This window comes from Xyrauchen texanus, chromosome 26 (genome assembly GCF_025860055.1).
Source record: "Xyrauchen texanus isolate HMW12.3.18 chromosome 26, RBS_HiC_50CHRs, whole genome shotgun sequence".
NCBI classification, from domain to species: Eukaryota; Metazoa; Chordata; class Actinopteri; order Cypriniformes; family Catostomidae; genus Xyrauchen; species Xyrauchen texanus.
The window spans coordinates 39,001,214-39,027,205 of record NC_068301.1 but is presented as its reverse complement, the minus strand read 5'-3'; the positions used below and the strand labels follow the sequence as shown (position 1 = coordinate 39,027,205).

General features: G+C 39.4%; 1 protein-coding gene across 1 annotated transcript in view; it reads left to right on the top strand.

Moving 5' to 3' along the window:
• The first annotated feature begins 17,272 nt into the window (after positions 1–17,272).
• Positions 17,273–25,992, top strand: part of LOC127620384 (forkhead box protein O3-like) — a 53,009-nt gene continuing 44,289 nt past the window's right edge. The window contains exon 1 of the mRNA XM_052093604.1: positions 17,273–18,445. Within this exon, the coding sequence (XP_051949564.1) occupies positions 17,978–18,445 (468 nt within the window). The 5' untranslated portion in view covers positions 17,273–17,977. The remainder of the gene's footprint in view (positions 18,446–25,992) is intronic.

The following is a 25,992-nucleotide window of genomic DNA, read 5'->3' as shown; positions in this document are numbered from 1 at the left end:
CCGAATGTGTAGAACTATGTCATTTAGGTGGAGCCAACACAAGCTCTGATCCTTAAAAACATCATCATTAAGTGGAGAAACATGAGGGGGATTGTACATTTTGTACATGTTTGTACATGGGGGATGAGCCTATGAATGTTTTGCACAACACAGGTTAGCAATCACTCAGTTTGGATTGATCAATCGTCTTTATAGTCAGAAATGCATTAATACAACCATTTTATAACGATATCTCTTTGTTCAATCATCAGCCAAAACTGTTAAATACTTTCTTAATGAGAATAAAGATGCACTTCCAAAAAATAAATGTTTACTATCCACTTTCAGCCGAAGTAATCCCGCATCCTATGTTTTTTCTTTTGTTAATTAAAGGATTAGTTCTCCCTAAAATGAAAAATTATTCATGATTTACTCACTTATTAGCCTTATTAGCAAATGTATTGTTTGTCCATACAATGAAAGTGAATGGGTGACATCAGGCTGCTGGCTATTTGATGGTCCAACAGGCATATTTAGGCAGCATAAAAGTAATCCACATGACTCCAATGGACCGCCAGCAGACTGATGGCACCCATTTACTTTCATTGTGTGGACAAACAGAGCTGAAATGTGCTTATAAAAATCTTCATTTCAGTTCTGCTGAAGAAGGAAAGACATACACATCTGGGATACCAAACACTTACAACAGATAGAGTAAGAGAATGGGATGTGTATTTGGGGACAAAGCAGTAACTCATTTCACTGTAAATATTTTTAAGCATATTTATTTGATGCCCTAGTTTTGCTTCCCTATGTCAGACCCCTTAGTGCACTGCGCAATAGTATAATCTACCTTCCAGAGCTCTGATGTAAATGCTTTAGGCCCGCTTCAAACCCAGCAGCAATTGCATGTTTACTTCATTTAATTTGCTGTCAAAGAGATTCTCTATCGCCTCAGAGAGTGTGTGCGCAAGTGTCAGTGAGATGGAAACTGAACAGTTGAGTACGGCAATTAAAGATGGAAGACCTGCTATGCAGAGATAGTTTGATAGCTCCTTCAAGCTCCTAGTTTAGATTGAACTAAGGTTTCACATGCGTGTGTGGCCTTCAGCTTTAGGGCACTTACACTCTAGAGAGAGCTCTGTCAGAGAGCATTTGATGGATAGGAATGAGTATGATCTGTTTGAGGGTGTGGAATTAGGCGGATCAGTTTGAAATAAAGCAGCAAATTGGATTTACAAAAGCACAACTCTACAATTCTCATTGGTCAACTGATGCCTACTTCAGAGTGTGTTTCAGCAAAAGTTAAGGTGGTAACACCTTACATTTAATGTTCCCTTTGCTAAGGGTTTATAAAGGGGCTCATTAAAGACCAATTACTAATTTAGAAATGCATTATAAATCATTGATATTTATTTATAAGACCATGAATTAAAAGGGTGACGGTCATGCAATACTTGCCAAAAAGTTAGCCATTTTACCCTACATGTTATAAATGCTTAAAAAGACATTTATCATTAGTAGCCTTAGTAATTGGTAACACTTTACATTAATGCTCCCTTTGTTAAAGGTGCTATATGTAAGATTAACAACAAGTGTTTGAAATGGGTACTGCAGTCCAAATTCTAAATATTGGAGAGTTGTCTGCTCCGCCCCTGACTCGAAGCTCATGCGGGTTGCCAGAATGTTGACGTGCAAATTAGCCAACTCAACATCCGTTTTAAAGGATTTCTGGACTTTAAGCTGTCTCCATCTTCCAAAGGCATCTCCAATATTTATCCTTGTTTTACTACACCTCTGTTCATGGTGGTTTTCAGATGGATGACGAGGCTTTTTAGGTCGAATGGAATCTGTTATTCTGATCCAGTTCGTTTGCTGGCTTCCATGGCTGAATAACGCAGTGTTGTTTGCCTGCAAACTTTTTCATATCTGGTAACCTGGGGGTGTCAAAATACTATTGGTGAGTGGCAGTGGGCGGGATCACACAGGACAAAACATAAACTGAAATTCAGAATGGAAATTTCAAAGTAGAATATACTGGCTGTAGCACTGTTATCGGAGAAGCCAGTATTTCCTAATTTTCTTATGACATATTATGGTCATTTTATGATTTAGTACAGGAAAAATATTACACATACCTTTAAGGGTTTTTGGGGGGGTTATTAATGATCAATAACTCATTTAAAAATGTATAATAAATGAAATGCAGTTATAACAACATGAATAAAAAGTAACCCATGAGAATGTACTACAATGTAAAGTGGACATATATGATTATTATATGATTATATATTAAGGAGTTGCCAACATTAGAAACAAATGTACATGAAGTTCATTATGGTTTGATGGTCATCAAGCTTTATTATTGTATATATAATGTGGACGTGCATGAAGAGCTGAAAAGGGTTTTTGTAGAGGACCTAACTAGGACTAGTTAAAACCATCCTTTTTACATTAATGTCACAATGAAAATGACAACAAAAGAGAGTCATGACATTTCAAAAATAGTCTATTTTTGCGGCACTGTGACATATATCATGAATCAGACCACTGTCAGTAGGTACACAAGCCTTATTGCTTCATAAACCTTTTATTAAAAGAACATTAATGAAAGTGTGACCATTAATATTTTATCAACTTCTTGTGGTTGTAGGACACAGCACCAATTTTGCAAATCCCTTTGCATTTTTCCTCTATGCCCTTGCAACACAACATCCCTATCTAAATCAGTATCTTTCTATCTCAGTATCTCTGCAGCAACTCTAGTGTGAAACTGTTGTGATTACTTGAGGACGGAGGCCTTTTCTCAAGCAATTATAGGCAAATAGCATTTTAACACAAGAAAGGACTGTTGAATGTTGTTAAAATGTATAATGACATGGAGTTTTCAATTTTGGGTCTTTTGGTATCCTAAAAAAATGTATTCCAATGAATGCTGGATCTTTTGAATGCCAGCCTCAAGGCAAACTGTTTCAATGCCATATATATTTCGACAGAGATAAAAAATAAAGAAGCTTTGACAGGGTCCTGTGCATTTATTCAAATATTTTATTTAATTGGTCATTTATCTTTCATTTTGACAGAAACTGGGTCACATTGAAATTAAAGTAAAAATGATTGACTATAAACCTATCAAAATGGGTGATTCTACCGTAACTTGTCAAGAAAATGTCCTGGGCTGCTTTCCCAAAAGCATTGCAAGCGTAAGTTGATCATAGAGATAATTGGCACCAAATGTGTCTATGATTTACTTGTTTGGGAAATGCTGCCCTGGTCGTACTAAAAGGAATAGTTAACCAAAAAATGACAATTTGCTTATAATTTACATCAATGCAAGTGAATGTACTCCATTTTTTGACAGTCCAAAATGCATATTTAGGGTGCATCAAAATAAACCACATGACACCTGTCGACAAATAAAGTTCTTCTGAACCCAAATGATTGATTATTTTTTAGAAACAAAACAATACTAATGTACTTTTGAACTACAAATGTTCGCTTCCATACATCTCTGTGACGCTCGCTAATGAGAGGGATAACGTAAGCTCGTTGGTAAGGTCACGTGTCACATGGAGGAGGCAGGAAGTACGTCATACGTGATAGCCTTCGTAGCCCATCTATGAGCCTTAGGTGCCCAAAACCCTGTTGCCGGTTTGCGGTTGGTCCCTCTTCAGACCACTGTCAGTAGGTACACAAGCCTTAATTTTTCAGAGATGATCTGACCCAGTCGTCTGACTATAACAATTTGGCCCTTGTCAAAGTCACTCAGGTCTTTGCTCTTGCCCATTTCACTTGCATTCAACTGGTTGTGAGCTTACCATGTAATTTACCCAGACCTTTACATATGGCCTTGTTAGGAGATGATCAAGATTGTTCGTTTCCCTACGTGAGTGGTCATACTGTTTGGGCTCATCAGTGTACTTTCTCTAATACTCAGGGCCAGAATCTGCAGATGTTTTTTTTTTTCTGAAATTTTGTTGCTAATATTTGGGAGAAATCTGCAACATTTTAAATGTATTAACTAGAGCTGAGAGTAATACATTCCTTTGGTGGCTAAAAGCATTATCAAATGTGCCCAAATATTTCATAAAAGAACACAAGGGGAGGGAAACATGGAGCTTTGTGAATGACAGGTGCTTCAATGCCTGCTTATAAGCTTATAGAGTCAAAGCCTCTTTACCACATGATAATGGAGTTTAACTTAAGTAACTAAATCACAATTACAAATGAAGTTGCAAAGGTGGGTCACATTAGATTAGACACATTAACCAATTAGCAGCATGTGTCAGTTACAATAGATGTCTGACCATTGACACTTTGATATGTTCCAAAAGTGTTCCAGAGGTCAGACATTCAGGGCCTTAATTTCAGGTACATCGGGGAAAAGCTTCATAATGAATGTCAAAAATAATGACAGTATATGCAAAACATGAACTAGCCTGTTCAGCCAACACTACAACACTGACTTCTGCTGTTTTGTACCATGAAAGAAAGAGAAACAGCTGGGTTCTGATGCAGCGTTCTGATGATTTAGAATAAATTCAATCCCAATGCCTAAACCTAACCATGATTTTAAGAGCAAAATCAATGTTGTATTCCACAAAAGAAAAGAAAATGGCAGTTTAGAAGGAGACAAAGGAGGCGTACTACAGGTTATTTTCATACATCTGTTTTTTATTACACAATATGGAACCAAATTTGTTCACAAACATTTCCTTTCAAATTAAGTGTTTTTAGGAAGTTAGTAAAAATGGTATGCATGTACTGTATCAATTTTAATTTGTGTTTGTTGATTGGTTTGTTGAGTGTGTATGTAAATAGTCATACGTTTTTGCCAATGATGATCTTCCCCATCCACCATAACACTGAAATCCCACACTTATTTAAATATTGAAAATCTGGGAGTCACGTGAAGACATACGAGGAGCAGACATGTAAACGGTGAGCTCTGCGCACTTTGTTAGTTTTTAATTATTTTTATGTTATAGTCTGGTGAGATTCGATACACCCTGCTACATAGCTGTTCTTTTAAATCAACATGGAAAGAATTCAAAATCCTCAGGCTCTGGAGATATAAAAGACACTTACGTGCTCAAGCTGAAACCTCTGACAGGCCCGCAGACCAGGGATGGTTCGGTGGGAGAAATCCAGTGGCAACAGACAGGCAAGTCTGTGATGCTTACGAAACTGTTGCTGACTTGGAGGATCTCGCTGTAATACGTTGATCGATTACGGCAATGGAAGAAAATTCTCTGAGTTGGTTACAAGATTGTCGGAGTTCGAGAGACGGATCAATTATCTGGAGTCATCAGAGAGAGACTTATCTGCTAATCCGCTGGTGACCAAGATAGATGTGGAACACATTTGGAAAAAAAGGGAAGACCTTGAGGATAGGAGCCGATGAAATAACGTCCATATTGTTGGAATTCCTGAGAATGAAGAAGGCCGAGATATGGTAAAATTCCTAGACGAGCTCTTCCCGAGTCTGCTCGATATAACAGGCCATAAACTGGAAATCGAGCAAGTTCACAGAGTCCCGGCTTGCAGATCCACTGAGGGAGACAGGCCCCGATCAATTCTGGCCAAATTTCTGAGATCATCTGATAAAGATCTTGTGTTGCGCGAGGTGAGGAGCAAAGGAAAGCTTTCTTGGAAGAATCACAGCATCTTCTTGTTCCCAGATTTTGTGAATTCGGCAAGAGTGAAACGTGATCGTTTCAAGGAATGCAAGTAACTATTACACTAATGGAATATTGCATTTGCTCTGATGTTTCTGGCCAAATTGAGAATAGATACTAAAGATGGCCGCAAAATATTTACATGCCCACAACAAGCGATTTCTTTCATAAAATCAATGGACTCAGGAAGTCATTGTGTGTTTCTCACATGCCTCCAAGTGGGCTGTCTCACTGAATATACTCCGGACTGTCCGAGGAAACTGGGCGCCTTTTTTGTTTCTTTTTGTGCTGGTTGTGATTAGCGGCTGGAGTTTGTTTTGTAGAATAACACTCCTTCGGGACAGTTTGTGAATCTGCAAGTTCTCTGTGCTTATGCCTCCTATTGTCTGGAGTTTATTTTGTGGAGTATTTTTTGCAGGACATTGGAATAATTATGTCATTTGCTGCACTATTGAAACAGCCGGCTAACTCAACATTCCTTTGACTGTCCAAGGAAACTGAACGGCTTACATTTTTTTTTTGTTCTGTTTCCGCTAGCGGTTTTGTGGAGGAACACACCTTCGAGACAGTTTTGTGAATGAATCTACACGTTCTTTGTGTTATTCTGCCAATTGGCTGGAGTTTGTTTTAGATGTTATTTTCTGTTGTGTAATTCTGTCACGCAGAATCTGTATAGAAGCACCAGACTTGAGCAATCTGACAGCAGTTGTCGCAGGGACTCTCTTAGGCTGTCATGTAGAGGGGTTAATGTGCATGTTTTTCTTTATTCTGTTTCTTTGGTTTGGGGAGAAGTTCAGGGTATGATTGTTGCACTAATTCGGAATGTGGTCTTTATAATTTTATTTTTGACATGCAATCTATTTTTTCTCATACGTCAAAATGTCAAATGTTGATATGAGTGGACTGTCTCTCTCCATGTGGAATGTGAATGGGCTGGGACACCCCATAAAAAGGATTAAAGAAACAGATTAAAGATAAATTAGGAATAGTCAATATAATTTTAGCAGAAATTCAGGGGGAAAGGTTGATTTTGGCTAATATTGATATTATACCTAATGTTGATGATCAGGGCTTTTTTATAGATCTTGAAGGGATGTTGCAAACTGCTGGCACCCCTCATGATATAATATTGGGAGGAGACATTAATCTATTGATGAGTCCTGGATCATAGTGAAGCAAAAGTGTCAACATTGACACTTCACACGATTTTTAAAAATCTTGGTCTTACAGATATTTGGTGACTTTTGAACCCATCTGGTATAGACTATAAAAAATTTTCATCAGTCCATAAGATTTATTCTAGAATATATATATTCTAGAGGGGCACCTTTGACGTCATCGTTCAGATGAGGACTGTTTCTGCAAAGGCGCCAAAATTGGGCACTTAGGGAATGACAACGGGTTGCCATACACCACTAATAAAGGCAAAAGCAGTTTCATGAACTACAAACTGATCTATAAAATATTTTTGGAATTTTGGAAAATTCTGGACCACAATTAAAATGTTGACCTTTATCATCCCATGAATTATTTTCTTAGAATAGATACAATACAGTATATGATACACCTACATGTTATTCAGGAATTTTAAAGCATCAACAGCTAGTTCAGTGAATTTCTTATGGTAGGTTTATTTTTAGAATCACTTTCTTTATAGAAGCATTAAATTAAAACTAAAACAAATATGAAGCTCAAGACAATTCAGGGAACAAACAAGAATAAGAAACCATTGTTTTTGTAACATAAATTTTAATAAATTAGATAAAATAACAACATATAATACATATTGTGGACAACTTTCCCCACATGACACAGAACTTTTCTGTTAACAACCTACTGCTATAAGTCAAATGTGTTTGTATTGTGTTTAATTGCAAAAAACAAACAAAAAAATAAAACAAGCATTTATGTTTCGGAGCGAGAACAATGACAAAAGTATTTGAATCTGAATTTTGTTAATATCAATTCTAGACATGAGACATTAACATATTTGACATTATATACTGTATATATGTGTATTTTTAATAATAATAATTATAATAATAATAATAATATATATATATATATATATATATATATATATATATATATATATATATATTATTATTATTTAAAAAAATTTTGGATTATGAACATTTACACCACCGAAAATGAGTGTTTTGAAACCGCACTCCATTACGGATATTTTATAAACTGGAAATTGAGGGTGTTTCTCAATGCTAAGAACAAAGAGAAAGGACATGCGCTCTTATGAAGACCAGTCTTGCCAAGCTACCTTGCAAGAATGAACTTGGAAGATCAGGAGGACTTAGAATTAATCTATTGCTAGCTTTGAGATGTTACAGTCACAGCACATTTAAAGCCATTGAGAGAACTACAGGCATTATCACACCAGTGACAGCATTATTATCATGACACCAGTGAGGTTTTGCAGGACTAGTGACACATTAAAAGAATAAAGTCTGTTAACAAAACAACAAATGCTGATGGAGTATAATGACTCTCACAAGCTGTCAGTCTTCTGCAAGCTTACAGTGGAAAACCCTTGAGGCAAAAGACAACAATAAATATCCTTCGACTGCCACTGTACTGCCGCTATGACTTCTGTGACTTTAAATGGGTTCCTGCCCATAAGTCACCATCTGATGAATCCTCGATATTCGGCCTGATCAAGAACACATCAGGGTAATTTCATGCTTTCTAAGTACTTGTGTTCTTGAGTAGTAGAATTGAACTTCAGCAGTGGATGATGACATCAAACAAGTTTACAAGAACGTAAGAAAACACAAGATAATTTAATGTGCATAAATTAGCTGCGTTTCCACTATTGGGCCAAATCAGGGCCAGTTGTATTCCTACTGTCACTTCCAGTGCTCCATCTTGCCTCCTCTGAGCTTTCTCAGGGTCAATGGCCAAGTGTCCTGGTCCGCGATTACCCTTGGGTCAAAGAAGGCCAACTGAGGATTGAGGCGGGGTCAATGTCAAAGTTTTGCTGACTCATGTCAGAGGTTTAAGAACCAAGATACACATTTCCCAATTTTTCATATTGTAGACTAAAATGTTCATGCTGATCAGTATTTTTAATCATTAGTAGTATTCATAATCATTTATTAGCATTATTGATAATTTGTATTACATTATTAAACTTATGTCAAATGTTATGTTGTGTAAGTCAAGGCATATCTAAAGCCTAGTGTAGGTCAAGGTTGCATATGTAAGTTTTATATAGGTTGCATATGTGCTTTTACGTCATGTGTCTTGTATGCATTCTTACAGCTATGTGTAAGCTTTATGTAGGTTGTATGAGTAAGCTTTCCTTATATGAGTTGAAGTTGCATGTGTTTACGTGTGTTTTACATTATAAGGGGAAGGGATGTTATTTTAAACTGCTATGGTATGCTTAAATACACCCTGCAAATGTCACTCTACAGAGAAAGACGAGAAAGACCAAGCGAGACCGAGAAAGATGAGAAAGAGAAAGATGGGAAAGGCAGATAAGACAATCGCATAACACCATTATAATTAAAATGGTACTTTCTCTCCTATGTCTGATAACTAAAGAATTAATAAATGTAAAATTTATTGGCAAAGTAACTGGTTTGGCTCCATGATTTCACAATGGGGAAAAATATATAAATTTAAAGTCTTCATTTTGACGTCTTCAGGCATCTGTCTTAGAACAATCAGGTAAGACTTTTTTTGTGATCATTTTGATAAGTAATCAAATAGTTGGTGTTGCCAAGATTTAGTAAATGTCAGACATAGCTTAATTGAAGTTCCTAAATTTAAGGCTAATTTAAATTTGATTTGGTTCATTTGAGTTGATTTGGCTAAGTTAGGTTTATCCGGTTGGTTGAGTTGATCTGATCAGTGACACTTCAAGTTTTAACTTAACTAAGAAATTTACCTTGGAAAAGAGGCAAATTAAAGCTATGAAACAAGGTAAAAATAGGTCAGGTGTCATGACCGGAAAACCATAAATGGTTAGCTAATCAAAAGGAGACTAGGATTTCTTGATCATAGCAATTCAGTTGGTTGTTATGTTTATGTTTAAAGAAACAGGAGAAAGGGGAAAGAAAGAAAGAGACAAAAGAAATAAAGAAATAAAGAAATTTCATAAAAGCTGTAAAATGAAGATAAAGTTTCAAGGAGTGTGCAAAATCTCCTTTTGTTAAGTTTAGTAATCATTCGGGTGGGGTGAGACATTTGTTACTCTCACAGAGAGAGCTGTAAAATGGGGGAGAGGGCCCCTCCCTTACTAAGAAGGCTTTTTCTGTGACTGGTAATCGTCTCAGTCGTAATGTAAAACAGATGTTCAGTTAAAAATATCTCAATATAGTTAGAGAGAGTAAGATAACTTCCCCTGCTCTTGTCATTTGACAAGGACACACAGACACCTCTCTTTCCTTACGCACAAACACATAGCCCTAACGTATGGCTGCCATTTCCTTTCCCCTCTCTATATAAATTAAGTTGGTGCTCCAATCACAAATGCTGACAAACACGTGTGAAACCTAAAACTTAATTTTTAGGGATAAAATCTATACTTACACAACTGAAAAAAGTGAGTGCAGCACCTATCAGACAAGTAGCTGATTTTTATCACCAGGAATAATGGAAGTTTTCTTCTCGTTTAATCTGTTATGTAATCAATCAGAAGCCTGTAAGAGAATAATGACTGAAACATTTGATTGTTAACCCTTACCAACTGGAACGTTCAAATTTGGGAACAATTATTCCCATGGTTCCTGTCTCAGTGTCTTCGCCGTCCAATCACCGATTTTATTTCTGAAAACTGACAGATACTCATGACAATATAGGCTAAAAGCAAATATGATTGCTTAAGGGGTTACTGGGTGTGACTAATAAATGTATCGTCATCATTTTCATCCTCCATTTGCCTGGGCGGAGCCAGAGAGGATATCCTGGGAGATTACCTCCAGTGTTGGACTTACTACTTCAAATTGAAAACTGAGGCGATCTTTCGATGTAAGACAATTATTTAAAATGTGTTGTTTATATTGTCTATTGAAATTCAAAATGTTTTAGTTACAAAGCATTTATTTGTAGGAGTAATGCTAGTTATTTCTGGAAAAAATTACATGACCGTCTGCGTTCATCGGACAGGCAGCTAGCCTCTATTTTAAGCAGATTTCTGTGAAACTTGCTAAATAAACATTAGCTAGCAATACTATGTACATTTTTAACTAAATAACATTACTTTAGGCAGATTTTTCACAAGCGGAAAAATTGGCAAAGAAAAGTTAATGTGAGGCAGAGTCCAGACCTTTTTTTTGATGCTGTTCAGACCTGCCTCGAAACTGGCCTGCTAGTTAGATAAGTTCTAGCTTGTTGATTTTCCCATGTAATAAAAAACATGATAGATAACTTTCTATAATTTAGTAGATAGCCTTACCCATCCATCACACAGATATGATTTTAGATTGAGTGTAGATTCTTGTTCACAAGGAATGTATGAGAGGGCTGTCTGCAGTTGGACATTCTGGTTAGTCTGATAGCCTTTGGTGACTATTCAGTGTACGGATTTGTGAAGAACACATTGCTGTGCTCGTCGAATGTGCTCGAACCCGCAAGGGGGCGGGCACGGCCTGGGTGTGATAGGCCAATGCTATGGCGTCAACCACCCAGTGGGAAAGCCTCTGTTTGGAGACAGCGTTCCCTTTCCGCTGTCCCCCAAAGCAGACAAAATCTGCTCAGAACATCTAAAGCTCTGCGTGCGTTCCACATAAGTGTGCAGGGCGGGTTCTGGACACATCAACGAAGGGACTGGATCTGCCTCCTCCCGGGGCAGCACTTGCAGGTTTACTACCTGGTCTCTGAAGGGAGTCGTAGGAACCTTGGGCACGTAGCCCGGTCGCGGTCTTAGGACGATGTGAGTGTCTGCCGGACCGAACTCCAGGCAGGTGTCGCTGACAGAGAACGCTTGCAGGTCCCCGATCCTCTTGATGGAAGCGAGCACGATCAGGAGGACCGTCTTCAGGGAGAGGGCCTTGAGCTCAACTGATTCTAGCGGCTTGAAGGGGGATCTCTGAAAGCCAGAGAGGACCACTGAGAGATCCCAGGAGGGGAACAGGTTTGGAGGGTTCGACCTCCAGGCGCCTCTAAGGAACCTGATAATCAAGTCAAGTCAAGTCAAGTCAAGTGGTTTTTATTGTCGTTTCAACCATATACATTTAGTACAGTACACAGCAAAACGAGACAAGGTTCCTCCAGGACCATGGTGCTACATAAAAACAACAAAGGACCAACACAGGACCACATGAGACAACACAACGAAATAAAATACCTATATAAAATACCTATATATACCTATATAAAGTTCACGTGCAAACATGTGCAAAGTACGGGACAGTACAACAAATTACTGACAACAGGACAATAGACACAGTGCAGCGCCGACCAGTACTCAGTAGTGCAAAAAGATGACAGTTTCTAAAAACGTAAACATAACATACTATGAGATAGTGTTCTATGCACATAGCAGTTATTGAGGTAGCAGACAGTTATAAGTGACAGTAATTAAAGTGCAACTCAGGACACGTGTGTGTGTGTGTCAAACCAGTCTCTGAGTATTGAGGAGTCTGATGGCTTGGGGGAAGAAGCTGTTACACAGTCTGGCCATGAGGGCCCGAATGCTTCGGTACCTCTTGCCAGACGGCAGGAGGGTAAAGTCGTGCTTACCCAAAGACTTGCTGTCTACTGTGTTCTGGTGGGCCACAATAGCGGCAACATACACCTTCACCTCTGTGGGTCTTCAGACCGGGAAGAACACCAATTCGCGAACAAGCGCCACTTCAGGGTGTAAAGTTGCCTGGTAGAGGGAGCTCTGGCTTGGTTGATCTTGTCTATGACAGCATTTGGTAGGCCACTTAGATCTTCCGCCTCCCGTCCAGGGGCCAGACGTGGAGGTTCCAGAGGTCTGGGCGTGGATGTCAGAGGGTGCCCCGTCCCTGAGAAAGAAGATCATTCCTCAGGGGAATTCGCCAGGGAGGGAGACGGCCAGTCCAAGTCCGAGAGGGCCAGTAGGGGGCCACCAGAATGACATGTTCCTTGTCCTCCCTAACCTTGCATAGCACCCGTGCAAGATGGCTCACTGGGGAAATGCATACTTGCACTTGGGGGTGGGGGGGGCGGTATCCGATGTGTTTAAGTATGTTTGCAGAACTGTAACCTGCTGAAGACAAGAATGGCTGACACAACTGAAACCGAACCTAAACAATAAGATGAAAGAAAAGAAAATTAGTACCATTGTGTGAGTGGGAAGGGCCTTGAATGTGGTGGGCCTTTGGGGACCAGAATATTTAGGTTCTGGCATGTCCATGGGGAGGTGAAGAGACAAAATGTGACCTGCCAGGGAAGCATGAGTCACCACTCTCATCTCCTGTAGTGACCTCACTTAGACCATTATGGGATTTTTTTAACCTAAAAATGTATAAGAAGTTGAAGAGATAGCCTGTTGATGAATTGAATACATTTACTAGTAAATGTTATTATCAAAATGTAATCAAAGCACTTTTGGTCAAGTGCATTTATTCCGGTTATGTTATAATTATGAATTTTGCAGATCATTTGTGTATTTGTCCTCTGAGGTGTAGCTGAGGTCTGTCCTAATGTCAAGAATGCAGTCTGTGCTTACTCATTTAGTCAGGCTACTGGAGAGCAAATATACATGCTAGTTGCAACTATCATTAATAATCATTATTAATATTCATAATCATCTAGTGGCATTACTGATCATTTGTATTACATTATTAAACTGATGTCATTAAGTTATGTTGTATAAGTCAAGGTTGCATATGTGCTTTTACATCATGTGTCTTGTATGTATTCTTACAGCTATGTGTAAGCTTTATGTAGGTTGTATGAGTAAGCTTTCCTTATATGAGTTGAAGTTGCATGTGTTTACGTGTGTTTTACATTATAAGGGGAAGGGATGTTATTTTAAACTGCTATGGTATGCTTAAATACACCCTGCAAATGTAACTCTACAGAGAAAGACGAGAAAGACCAAGCGAGACCGAGAAAGATGAGAAAGAGAAAGATGGGAAAGGCAGATAAGACAATCGCATAACACCATTATAATTAAAATGGTACTTTCTCTCCTATGTCTGATAACTAAAGAATTAATAAATGTAAAATGTATTGGCAAAGTAACTGGTTTGGCTCCGTGACTTCACAATAGGGAAAAAGACAAATTTAAAGTCTTCAATATCTAGCTACCAACTTATCTCAACAGATCAATGTAGAATGAGAATCATCAGTACTGGTCAGTAGTAATATTTGGGCTGATGAAAATGTGCAACATCAGATCAACCACGTCTGCACAACAAAAACTTGATTCAGTATATTTTTGCCAAACTTTCGAAGTTGTGTTTCCAGCGCATAATGGTTCAGGTTTGGGGAAAAACAATTGTGGACACAGCACAAATCTGTGTTCATTTCGAGGGCTAGCTAGTCTCTAGGGTCTGTTATCTCAGCTTGAGAATCCCTCTTGCATGTGAAATGGGCGCAGTGTATTACGTTGGCACCATATCTGCATATTAAGGGGCGGTACTAGGGCAATGCTGCGGGGCTATCGGCCCGATGGTGGAAATGCGAATCGGTTTTGGTCTCGCAGCTCGAGGCTGTTGGCCCCAGCAGACCAGTTGATAACCCTTTCTCGCACTGGCATGATAGTGGAAAAACAGCTATTGAAACAGTGTGTGATATTTGTATTCGGAGTTCTGAATTTCTTCTTAATCTGAAAATGTGAAGCTTAATTTTATGATCTGAATATTACATCTATTTGACCCATAAAAAAATCAAAGCAAAGACAAATCCACTGTTTAAAAGCACACATTTTTTAAATACAACACAAAATTATTCAGATAAATATTCGATAAATATGACAAATGTTTAGAATTCAAATAAACAAAATTCATATTCAAATACTTTAGTCATTGATCTAGCTCCATATATAATTGGACTTTGGACTTTTAACTAGGGATACACCAATCTGATACCTGGATTGGTATCGGCTCCGATACTGATGTTTTTAGATGGATCGGTAATCGGTCCGACGAGCCCGATCCAAATCTGATACTGCGTGTTAGTCATGTTCGTTACTGTCAACCACTGAAGTAGTCCATTTGACTCTTGCATTTGTGCATCTGCATTTGTGCAGGCTGGTGAGGCACATGGTGGAAGAGAAAAACTAGTATCGGTGCATCCCTACTTTTAACTTCCTGAGACCTTGCATCCACACGCGTGGACATAACGTTTTGGCTTTGTTATATGCATACTGATTTAAACTGACTGATCTCAGTTCATGAGACTCTAGGCTGCCATTAAATGGTTACACTTTCGATGCACCAAGTCATGTGACAAAACAACCCAAAACGTTTGTCTTTGGGAGAAATGGTAACAAAACTACATCTGGTAAGAAATCTCATTAAGTTCTTACATCGTAACCTGTTTGAGTTCAAATATTTGAGTCTTTAGTTTCATCCGATATGCCATTTTAAAAATGTCATCAATTTAATGTGAAACGCCACACTGTCAAACTCACATTATCACATTGAGAATCAATGGATGCATCCAAATGTTGGAAAATTTTGCTTTCAGAGGCTGTATACGGAGTTAGGATGAAAATAAAGTGCATTTTAAACTGTTCTGAGACCAGTGCAGACAGACAGCACACTGAAGGTCATCACTAATTAGGGAGCAAGGGAGCATCCTATAGCTTTACTATGGAGCTAAGCGCACTCAATCCTAACATCAAAAGTTCAGTTTCAGGCTGCAGATGATGTTTGGATCACTCAACATATTTGACAAACATTGGACAATGGGAATCAGTACATATATTCAGAATTTGTCATGCTGAATTTTATTTTAACATGGTTGGCAGTGATTGGATGATCACTGATAATCTGACTTTTTTAGCTTGGTATTAATTTAAATGTCACAATTTAGGGGGGGGGGGGTTCTCAGGAGGTTAACCTTTTTTTGACAAGTTTTCTGTTTGGCAGCTTGCCCTGTCTCCCCCATAACACAATTTCTGTGATTTTGTCAAGCAGCATAGGGTCTTGTGATTTTTGCCCCAGGTCTCTTTCACAGCAGAGAGGAATACAACATTAAATCGGTTTAACTGGCTCACGTTCCGTGTTTTCATTCCACACTGTACGAGTCACGGCGCATTCCTGTAACAACTTCACTGCGGTACAGAAAAATCTTCTTTCCAAAACCGCAGGCCCATGTGTTGTGAATTAAACCTCCGTTTGTTCTCATTTACAACATTTCTCTCTTATCCCTACCTCCCTCTGCGTGTAGCTCTCTCTCTCTCTCTCTCTCTCTCTCTCTCTCTCTCTCTCCCACATTTTGTGTTGTAAAAGCAGCATTTAATCATGATGAAAGCATTCCACTACAGAGCATCGGAGGATTAGGTTGCCATTGACGACCAGCTGTCAATGGTCCACCGTTACGTCACCGTTGGGGGATTTTCCACAAGAAAAGGGGGTTATGGCTTTTACACATTAACATCCTTCCCTCCCACCTGTTCCGCAGAACAGCCAATGAGCGCAAAGAAGCGCACGAAGGAGCACGCTGATTGGAGGGGGAGCGCGCCTGTGAGTCCCTCCCGCCTGTCGGATTAAATAGAAGGTGATACGCGCGCTCTGGCTCGCGGCGTGGGCGGAATCCCCTTCGGTCAATTTATCAGCGAGTCACACACGGAATGTCACATTCACTCGCGACCCGCCCACCGCACTTGTTCATAGACAAGTGAACAGGGGACGGATGACAGGAAACGCTTGCCAATAACCATCATCCCCAAAAGAAATATAGCCCCCCCCTTCCCGTAGCCAAAGCACATTTGGCAGACAGTTTTGGCGCTTCAGTGTCTCTCAAGGATAATATGATGTTGGGAGGAGATTATCTACTGACATTCATCCGTGAATGGTTCCTCTGGAGTGTTTTGTCAGGGGAACTAACGTAATGTGGGCAGTAAAACAAGCGTTAAGAGCCCGCACGGTCAGTGCAGGTCGCTGATTTTACGGTGTCTGGTCACATCCCCTCCCGTGCCTGTCAGTGCAACAGGTTGCATTGCATTTCACAATATACTGTAAACGCCGACACATTCTACAATACAACAACAGGAATGATCAATGCATTGCTATATGGCCATATATTTAAAATACACATTTGAACAGATATGTTCATTCTGATATAACAATTACCGTTTCACTAGTGGAGTTTGAATATGTACATATAAGTTAAAATATATTAATTATACATAATTATACAGTATATGTTCTTCTATGGCCATATATTAGATTTCTGTATGGGAATATCAGATATTATGTTCAAAATACTGGTTATTCCCCAATATAGACTACGTTGCTTGTCAATTTCGTCATAACTCACACACACACATAGGCTAATGGAAATGCTTATATGTGAATCTTTCTCAAGAGCCATGAATGTTGTGTGGTAGAAGATGCGCGCCCCCGGATAAACCTGTTCTAGAGGGAGTGACTTGATTCACGCGCCGGCCAATTATCTGATAGCAGCATTAGTCAGGTCTAGTCATCTGCAAACAGGCGTGAACCAACGTGGAAGGATTGTTCGTCTGAATATTTTATCTAACGAAAAAAAGAGAGTTTTTCTTTTCTTTGTTTTTTTGTTTTTTTGGAGGGGTTTTGAATCGCGGGGTCTGTATTATGTGGAAACGACGCGGCTCGAGCGCGTGAATTCCGCAGGTCCATTCACGGCGTGTCTACTATCAGTAATAGTGACTGTGCTCGCGTAAAAAAAACGGTTACAAATCTGCAGGAGACAATAAAGGGACTGGAGAGCTCCAGACAAACGGAACCTGTGGCCAGACTCCAGAGGAAGTAAACTGATTCGCCCTTTTTGATGAGATTTACAAAGCGCTGCCCAGTCTGTCTGTCAGAGAGATCAACAGTTGGTGCGAGCGCGCGATTGTGGGGACTTTGCATGTAAAAGACTTCGATTTGGCACGGCTCACTATTATGGGTGTGTGATTTCAGCACCTCAGCCTTATGGACACCCGACTGAATTGTTTAGTAATATGGAAGAAAGACTGTTGCACATCGTGATGCATTGGATGCATTTGCGCGTTTTGTAGACTACCTTTAAACAAGAATGAGCAGTCTTTTCGGTGCTTTTGCTGATATTCGCGTATTCCTTCTGCTGTAAAAGACTACAGACAAGGATAACAGTCTCACACACCCATCCTTTTTTTAAGGGCGCGTTTGTTTTTTTATTTTCTCTATTGACCTTGCCTGGCGCGCAAAAGCAGCATGTTAATGATGGAGAGCGGCGGCATAGACGCGCATCAGGTTGATCTGGACGCGGACTATGAGCCGCACTGCCGCCCGAGGTCATGCACCTGGCCGCTACCGTGTCCGGAGGAGGAGAACCGAGCGCTGCCCTTGGCGTCTGTGAAAGTGGAGCCGTGTAACGTGCCGGTGTGCCGAAGCGGAGGGGCGCCGACGGAGTTCAAGCATCCAGCCGGTGCCCCTGCTCCTATCGCGGCCGCCCCGACGTGCATGTCCGGCGCCGCGCTGGATGTGGCCGGGCAGCTGCGCAAATCCAAGTCATCGCGACGAAACGCGTGGGGCAACCAGTCGTACGCGGACCTGATCACGCGTGCCATTGAGAGCACCCCCGAAAAAAGGCTCACCTTATCCCAAATCTATGACTGGATGGTGCGATTTGTGCCCTATTTCAAGGATAAAGGAGACAGCAATAGCTCCGCCGGATGGAAGGTACAGTTGCCACATGATCACTTTTAGAAATATCATAACTGCATGACACGCGCTTTGTGTGTTCATTGCATATAGGTACAAAATGATGGCTCAATGTGACCGCTCATGCCCAATGCAAAGGGTCATGGCATGGTTTTGTGATGGGAAAACCTATGGCTTAATGCTTCATGTTTTCATTGTTTTCAGAGTTCAAAGTTCTTTAGGCTTTGTATCGCCTTTACATTATTATAAATGAAAAATATTATACATTTATGACGCAACAAGGGCGTTTTTAAGGCATTGATCGTTGATTATGCACGCGTTCTATACGCGCGCCGCGTTCTTATGTACAGAAGGCAGGTCACCTGGGGGGCAAGAGTGGATCTGGTCATCTTCCCCGCTCGCTCAGCTCCGGCGTCGGCCACGCACGCACGTACGCACGCACGCACGCCTGTCTGTCTGTTGTAAGATCTCCAGCACGCCTCCCTCCCCTCTTCTGTCTCCTCTTCAGTCCTGACATCCATCCCCAAAACTATGGGAAATAAAATAGGCGGTGTAAAATTGTAATTAAAACATTACATAATCGAAAAGTGTTATTTAGTGAGGCAAATGCAACCGCATAATTGCACCACATTGGTTGGTGTACCAAGAAAACATGCTGGATGTTTCAGCTGTTCATTTTTATGTCATATGCTTGAAAGATTTTAATTAGATCAGATTTTATATTTTGAACTGTAAGCACATGCTCTCAACTACACATGCTTCATGCAGAACCCAAGGGACCCTCCCCCCTCTTGCTCTCTCTCTGTCTCTCTCTCTGTCTCTCTCTCTCTCTCTGTCTGTCTGTCTGTCTCTCTCTGTCTGTCTGTCTCTCTCTCTCTCTCTTCCCCCTTAATTCTATTTCTTTCCCTGGTTTGCGGCTTTCTGGCAAACACTGTACATCGCCAGGTCCAATTCAGAAAACATCCAGAATGTGAGGCAATGTTCAAAACATTCCCAATATGTGGAGATTTCAAAAACTCATGGCAGTTGAGTTTGGGACAATCCTTACAGAATAAAAAACAGGAGAACATCATTTTATAAATTACATGTTTTATGTCATCTTTTTGAGAACATTAATACATTGTTTCAGAGTGGAATTTGTGAGGAATGTTCCGGGCTCAATACAAGTTAAGTCCAATCAGCATTTGTGGAATAATACTGATTACCACAAAACGTATTTTGACACATCCCTCCTGTTCTTTAAAAAAAGAAGCACAAATCTGTGTTCAATGGGACACATTTTCGGAGGGTTTAAAGGCAGAAATGTGAAGCTTATAATTTTATAAAAGCACTTACATTCAATTTTCTGTTAAAACTTGTGTATTTTTTGAGCTGTAACGTTGTTTCAATTGTTGTTTTTATGGTATTTTTGGGTTTTACTGTAAAGCGTTTACAAAGTTGTAAAACTGGAAACAACTTTACACAAAAAACATTAGTAAGCAATTTTATCACACTAAATCATGTTTACACATATATTGTTTATGTCTTGTGTCTATACTTTTAAAACAGTGAGTATTTTAATGTTTACAGATTGACCCCATTGACTTCCATTGTAAATGTCTCACTGGAACACACATTTGTGCTTTCTTTAAAGAAAAGTCAAGTAAAAATTAAATAATTAATTAATGCCACAAATTGTGTCGATTGAACTTAACTTGCAATGAACACAATTATCCCTAAAATAGTTCTTAAAACAATACCCATTTTTAAGCAAATATTGTTCTTTAATACAAATACCTGTACTATAAACTGGGTTTAAAAGGATGGCTTAGACTTGTTTGTCTTTATCTTTTGTTTGGGAATGTTTTTGTTTTTCAAAGTGTGTGCAATAGTTGATACACACTTTTATGACATCATCAAAACAGCAATAACAACGGCAGTCCGTTTTTTAATAATTCTAAATGGGATATTTACTTCTCGCTAGATCCTTGTTTTCTCATAGGTTATAGAGGACAAAGAGTGGGGCTAAACTAATCTTAAGCCTTTAGTTTTAAAATGAAATTAAATCTGCTTTAATTCCTTATGACTTGTTTGTGCTGCCCATGGATGTACAGCTGGATGTCAGTCATATGTTCCCATAAGGCTCCGCAACAAGGCGAGAGATTTGATTGGCTGGCAGGAGGCAAAATGGAGAAAAACAACTTGATTCAATCAAAATAAGGTTGTGGAAAACAGACCCACAAGCTCACACATGTTGGCCCCGGAACAGTTGGCATCGTTTTTTAATGCGCATTTAATTCTGACACGTTTGCCATGAGCTCACAAACAATATACACAGATATGTACACAAACACACACATATTTACTTCCATATGTACGGAATCTCATTTATCACTCACATACATTTCTAGATAGACAGATAGAGAGATAGATAGATTGTCTAAAAAAACAAAAAAAAATAAAAGCGTTTTATGTGCTTCATTAATGACTAATTAATTTAAAAATACATTACTAATAATTAATATGCTGTTACAATAACATGTGAAAAAAGGGCGACTTTCAAGCAATACCAGCCTAATATTGAGCATTTTACGTTCATGTTATAAATACTTAATAAATACACTAATCAAAATCCTAAAGTGCCCTAATTCATGATTTTTTGACAATCCAGCAAAAATAGGTTATTGTGTTGAGTTGGTATTGGTTAAAAACTGCGTGTTGTAATAAACACATCAATGATTTAGAATGCATTTATAAATGACTTATTAGTCATTAATAACCATTTATAAACACTTAAAGCAATCATTAATGTAATGTGTTACCAAAATATGAATAGATAGATAGATAGACAGACAGACAGAAAGACAGAAAGACAGACAGATAGACAGACAGACAGACAGACAGACAGACAGAAAGACAGACAGGCAGACATACAGAAAGACAGAAAGACAGACAGATAGACAGACAGACAGAAAGATTTTTCTGAATCTATATACGTTTGAATCTAGATAAGTTTTCTCTGAATGTTTTGTCTTTGCATGGCATTATATTTACAGAATCTTTAAAAACTGAATTGTACACCATAGGCAAGTTGTTAATGGGATTTGATCAGGTGGGGTTTGGAGCAGAGAAACATCAGATAGAGAGAGAGAGAGAGAGAGAGAGAGAGAAAGAGAGTGTGCCATTAAAAGCACTTTTTAATAGCTGTTGTGTAATACCGTCTGAGAACTGCTCATCTCAACTGTGGCAGCCGGTTTTGTGTCTCTTGACTGGCCTGGCTTGGACACCCATCCTTGCCATCTTTGGCATCAATTAGCTGCTATTAATAGGCCTCAATTTGCTGTAAAGACTGGATTAATGTCGTATGATGGGCAGGAGGGCCCATAAGAATGCTCCACACACACACACACGCACGCATGTACGTACACAAACGCACGCACGCACTCACACACACACACACACACACACACACACACACACACACACACACACACACACACACACACACACTGCTCATGCAAATGACCAAGGCTTGTGGTTCAGGGAGGGATGCAGTGTTGAAGTGTTTTTCTTATACGTTCTCATTCTTTAAAAGTGTTTCAGCGTTTCTGTGGTGTAGCGTGAGGTTTTCACATGAGCCCAGTGATGTGAGGCATCTCATATAATCGTACACCAAGAGTGTGTCACATCCTGTTACTGATCGTGACTGCCTAGATGCATGAAAACACTAATCAGATTTCCTCAATCTTTCCAAAGTATTTATTGTGCTTGTCTTTGATTTATTCGGTTACATGCTGGGGCTCACCGTTAATGCATATGCGTCAAGACGAGAGAAAATAGTTCATACTTTCATCAAGACACAAAGATGTTATCTATATCTATACCTTTACCCAGGGTGAAAATGCATTGCTCAGAGGTTGCTCTTTCATAGTTTGGAGACTTCACAGGGTTCTTATTTATGTTTAATTTCAACATGTATCATCATTTTCACTTAAAATTCGAATAAAAATACAAAAATAACAAATGCAAATAAAACTAGACACAACTGGTTTAATGACGGAGTAAGAGTTCAAATGAGTATAAATAGATAGATCAGATCATTTGGTCTTGGAAGAATTTGATGTGAAATGTTGGTAACACTTTACAATGATTTCCTTTGTTAAGGGTTTACAAAGGGGTTCATTATTGACTAATAATACATTTACAAATGTATTATAATGCAGTAATATGCAGTTATAACAACATATGAAAGAAGGGTGGCTTTCATACAATACCTGCCATTAATGCAGCCATATCTCATGAAAATTACCCGACTGTAACATTTTTTGCAAAATTACATGACATGGTTCATTACATGTATCGCGGCCCTAAACTGTGTGGCACAAAATGCGAATTATGTTTTCCCCCAAGCAGATTAGGGTTAAATGGGTTATGCTCTATTGAGTTTTAAATTGACAAAACCAACATCCCTACCCTAAACCTTAAACCTAAACCTAACCGGCAGTGTCAGAAAAGTAAATGTGAGATGAAAAACGCAATCTATTAAATATTCGTCTCACATGTCGAGTCACATGGTCTTCAGGACTTGTACCCTGGTCTATTGCGTTACAAGTGCAACACTCTATCAGTTGAGCTACTGATCAATTTGATTACATTTGAACAAGTTTGTAAATGTAGTTGTTATGTAATGCAAACATTAAAATGTATCGTCTTACAGATCATGTGCTATAGTAAAATTGTTTAGATGTCATAAGATTGCATTGTGTGTGTAAGTGTAAGTGTTCATGAAATGATAATCTGCCGTTTTACTCGTGAATTGTGTGAAAGTGAATAAAAGTCACTGTTGTTGTAGTGCCTCAGTCTGCCTTGATACGTACAACGAGCTATGTAAAAATAATTTTGCACAAATGTATGTATTGTAATATGATTCTATGAGACCAGGTTGCATTAATGTGAGAGTATTAGGTAAACAGTATGAAAAGAGTAATGAAATAGAGAAATAGAGGAACATGAGCTATAGTGGCAGTAATTTTCTAATAGTGAACTGGGTTCTTTTGCCACCCAGACTGTGGCAGTGCTGGCCAGCCTGGCATTGATACGGGGCAGGTCTATGTGCCAGGCTATTTGGCCAGAGCTGTGGTTCAGTTGGATGCCCTCAGCTCTGGAGAAACACTGCCATTGTTATGACCACAAAGACTGTGCCACAAAGTCTGGTATCCAGAGGATCATTCGGGGGGCATGACTCTGGCAGAGATCTTCTGCTTTGCAGTTAGGAAGCTGGATGTTCTAGACTAATAATTACAAAATATAAATAGCTTATAAGTTGGCATATAGAAATAAATTATTATGGGAGTTATTAATGCAGGCATCAGTGTATGTGTGAAAGATCACAAGGGCTACATGAGGCTAGTCTCAACCTCAAAAGTCATGCTGACGACCATTCATGGACCACATGATGCAGATTAAACACACAAAAATGGCAAGAACATTTGAAACTATCAAGCTCCATTTTGATCAGTTTGCTGCTACGCTTCGGATTTGGCAGCCTTTTACAGCCTGGTCTCATAGAATCACGTTACTACACCTACATGTAAGGGGGGTACAAAGGAAAGGAGGAGGCAAGAACCGGCTTAACAATATAAATAATATTTAATTAAATAAAAAGATACACACATATAGGGCAGCAGCCCGTAATTCTCTCTCTCTTGAGCTGCTGTCTCCAGTCGCCTTTATTTTTCGCTCACCTCATCAGGCTGTTTGGGGTTCAGGTGTCCATCATTCCGCTCGGCCCCGCCGCCGGCATGACGTACCCCCCCTCCCCCCTCGACAGGGCGAGAGAGAGAGGAGAGAGAGAAGAAGCTCACTCACTGGTTCTCTGATGCGCCGTTGTGTGGTCCCCGTTCAATCCTCCACACTCTCAGGCGGATGACAGCCGCTCCTCCCTGGGTGGACCGGAGTCAAACCTTCGACCCCCAGCAGACAGAACGGGACACTTCTCTGCCCCTGGCAGCAACTCCATCGCTCCAGGCGGTCCCGTCCCTCGCGGACGGCGGCTGTTCCCCACATCCGGGCGGTCGGCTACTCCGTGACTTGTAAGGCGATACTTTTTACCTAGGGATGTCACAAAACCTATATTGGTATCGAAATTGTGTCCGATACCCCGCTCATTTACCTATACTTGTGCTCATAAAAATACTGAGATACCAAATAAACTATACCATCTGACATACGAATGTAATTTGTAAACATTAAGTGCACACATTAAAATCACGATATATCCTAGTTTGATTTTTCAAATGCAAAGGCTGCGATTTAATGAGATCAATACTGTATATAGTTGATGTGCTGCACACTTCAAAAGTAATTGCTTGTGAATGTGTGAAACTGGTGTTGTGCTGATGCTCATATCTTTAAGAGCTCCTTGGCTCATACACACAAAACACCGTAGTGCATTGTGCACTCTGTTTCTAGCAGAGAGTGAGCAGAGCGCTAATTCACTTTGTAGCGCAAGGCACATACAGACTACATACTTATTTCATTAAATAGCATAATTTTGCGGTTTAATGATCATATTGGGTAACGTAGCGACCTGCTTTTCCAGAGGTGAGAAGTTATCATCAATAATACATAGAAACAGAAAGGGCTTTACTCCAAAATAAAAGCTTCCACCAAAATAAAAGCTCAATTTAAATAAAAAAAAGTACGACAGAAATATATCACTACTGTATAGCTATGTAATATTCACCGTACTACTACTACTACTAGTACTACTACTACTACTAGTAGTAGCAGTAATAATAATAATAAATCAATACTAATTGTAATATCTCACATCTGTGATGGTCTGTATGCAACACTTTATTTGACAAAAATAATCTGGATTGTGCTGTAAGGGTTGTAAAAAAGCACTTCATTTGATACAAATAATACAATATTATGTTGAAAACTATTGTTCTATTTTCATTTCATTTTGATGATAAACTGTTGATAAATAATTTGGATGAATTGAACAAGAAACAGGTATCATATTGGCAAGTTCAAAAAAGCAAGTATTGGTCCAGATAAACGTTTTCCCAAAATGTGTATCTGGACATCCCTGATTTTAAAGTGTGGATTACATAACCAACTACATTTACAAGTTTGTTTAAGTGTGATCAAATTTTGCGGTTGCTCAACCGATACTATCTTTTCATAACACCAGTTCTCTTACGAGAGGTTCTCTCGTATTGCGTAAGCTAGCTTACGCTACGGGAAAGATTAATCTTTTCTGAGATATTGAAGCCAAAAAATTATCCTTAATTTTTGTATCCATTGTCAACGCAGTGCGGCAGCTGCAGACCTTGAGCGGGCTATCTAGCGAGCTCATAGGTTGCTCTGCGGCAACTGCTGCAGCCTATAGATGAGCTTGGGTGAACTCGCATCCAATGAGAGGCGTCCGCGCGCTCACTGCATCAAAGCCCGCCAAAATGGGCGTGACTAGAGTGCATATAAGCGTAGTTCGTAGGCTGGAACCCTGATTTTCATCTCTTCAGCGAAGCTCTTTGCATCACTGAACTGGAAGCCGCGTCGCCGTTCGAGGGGCATCA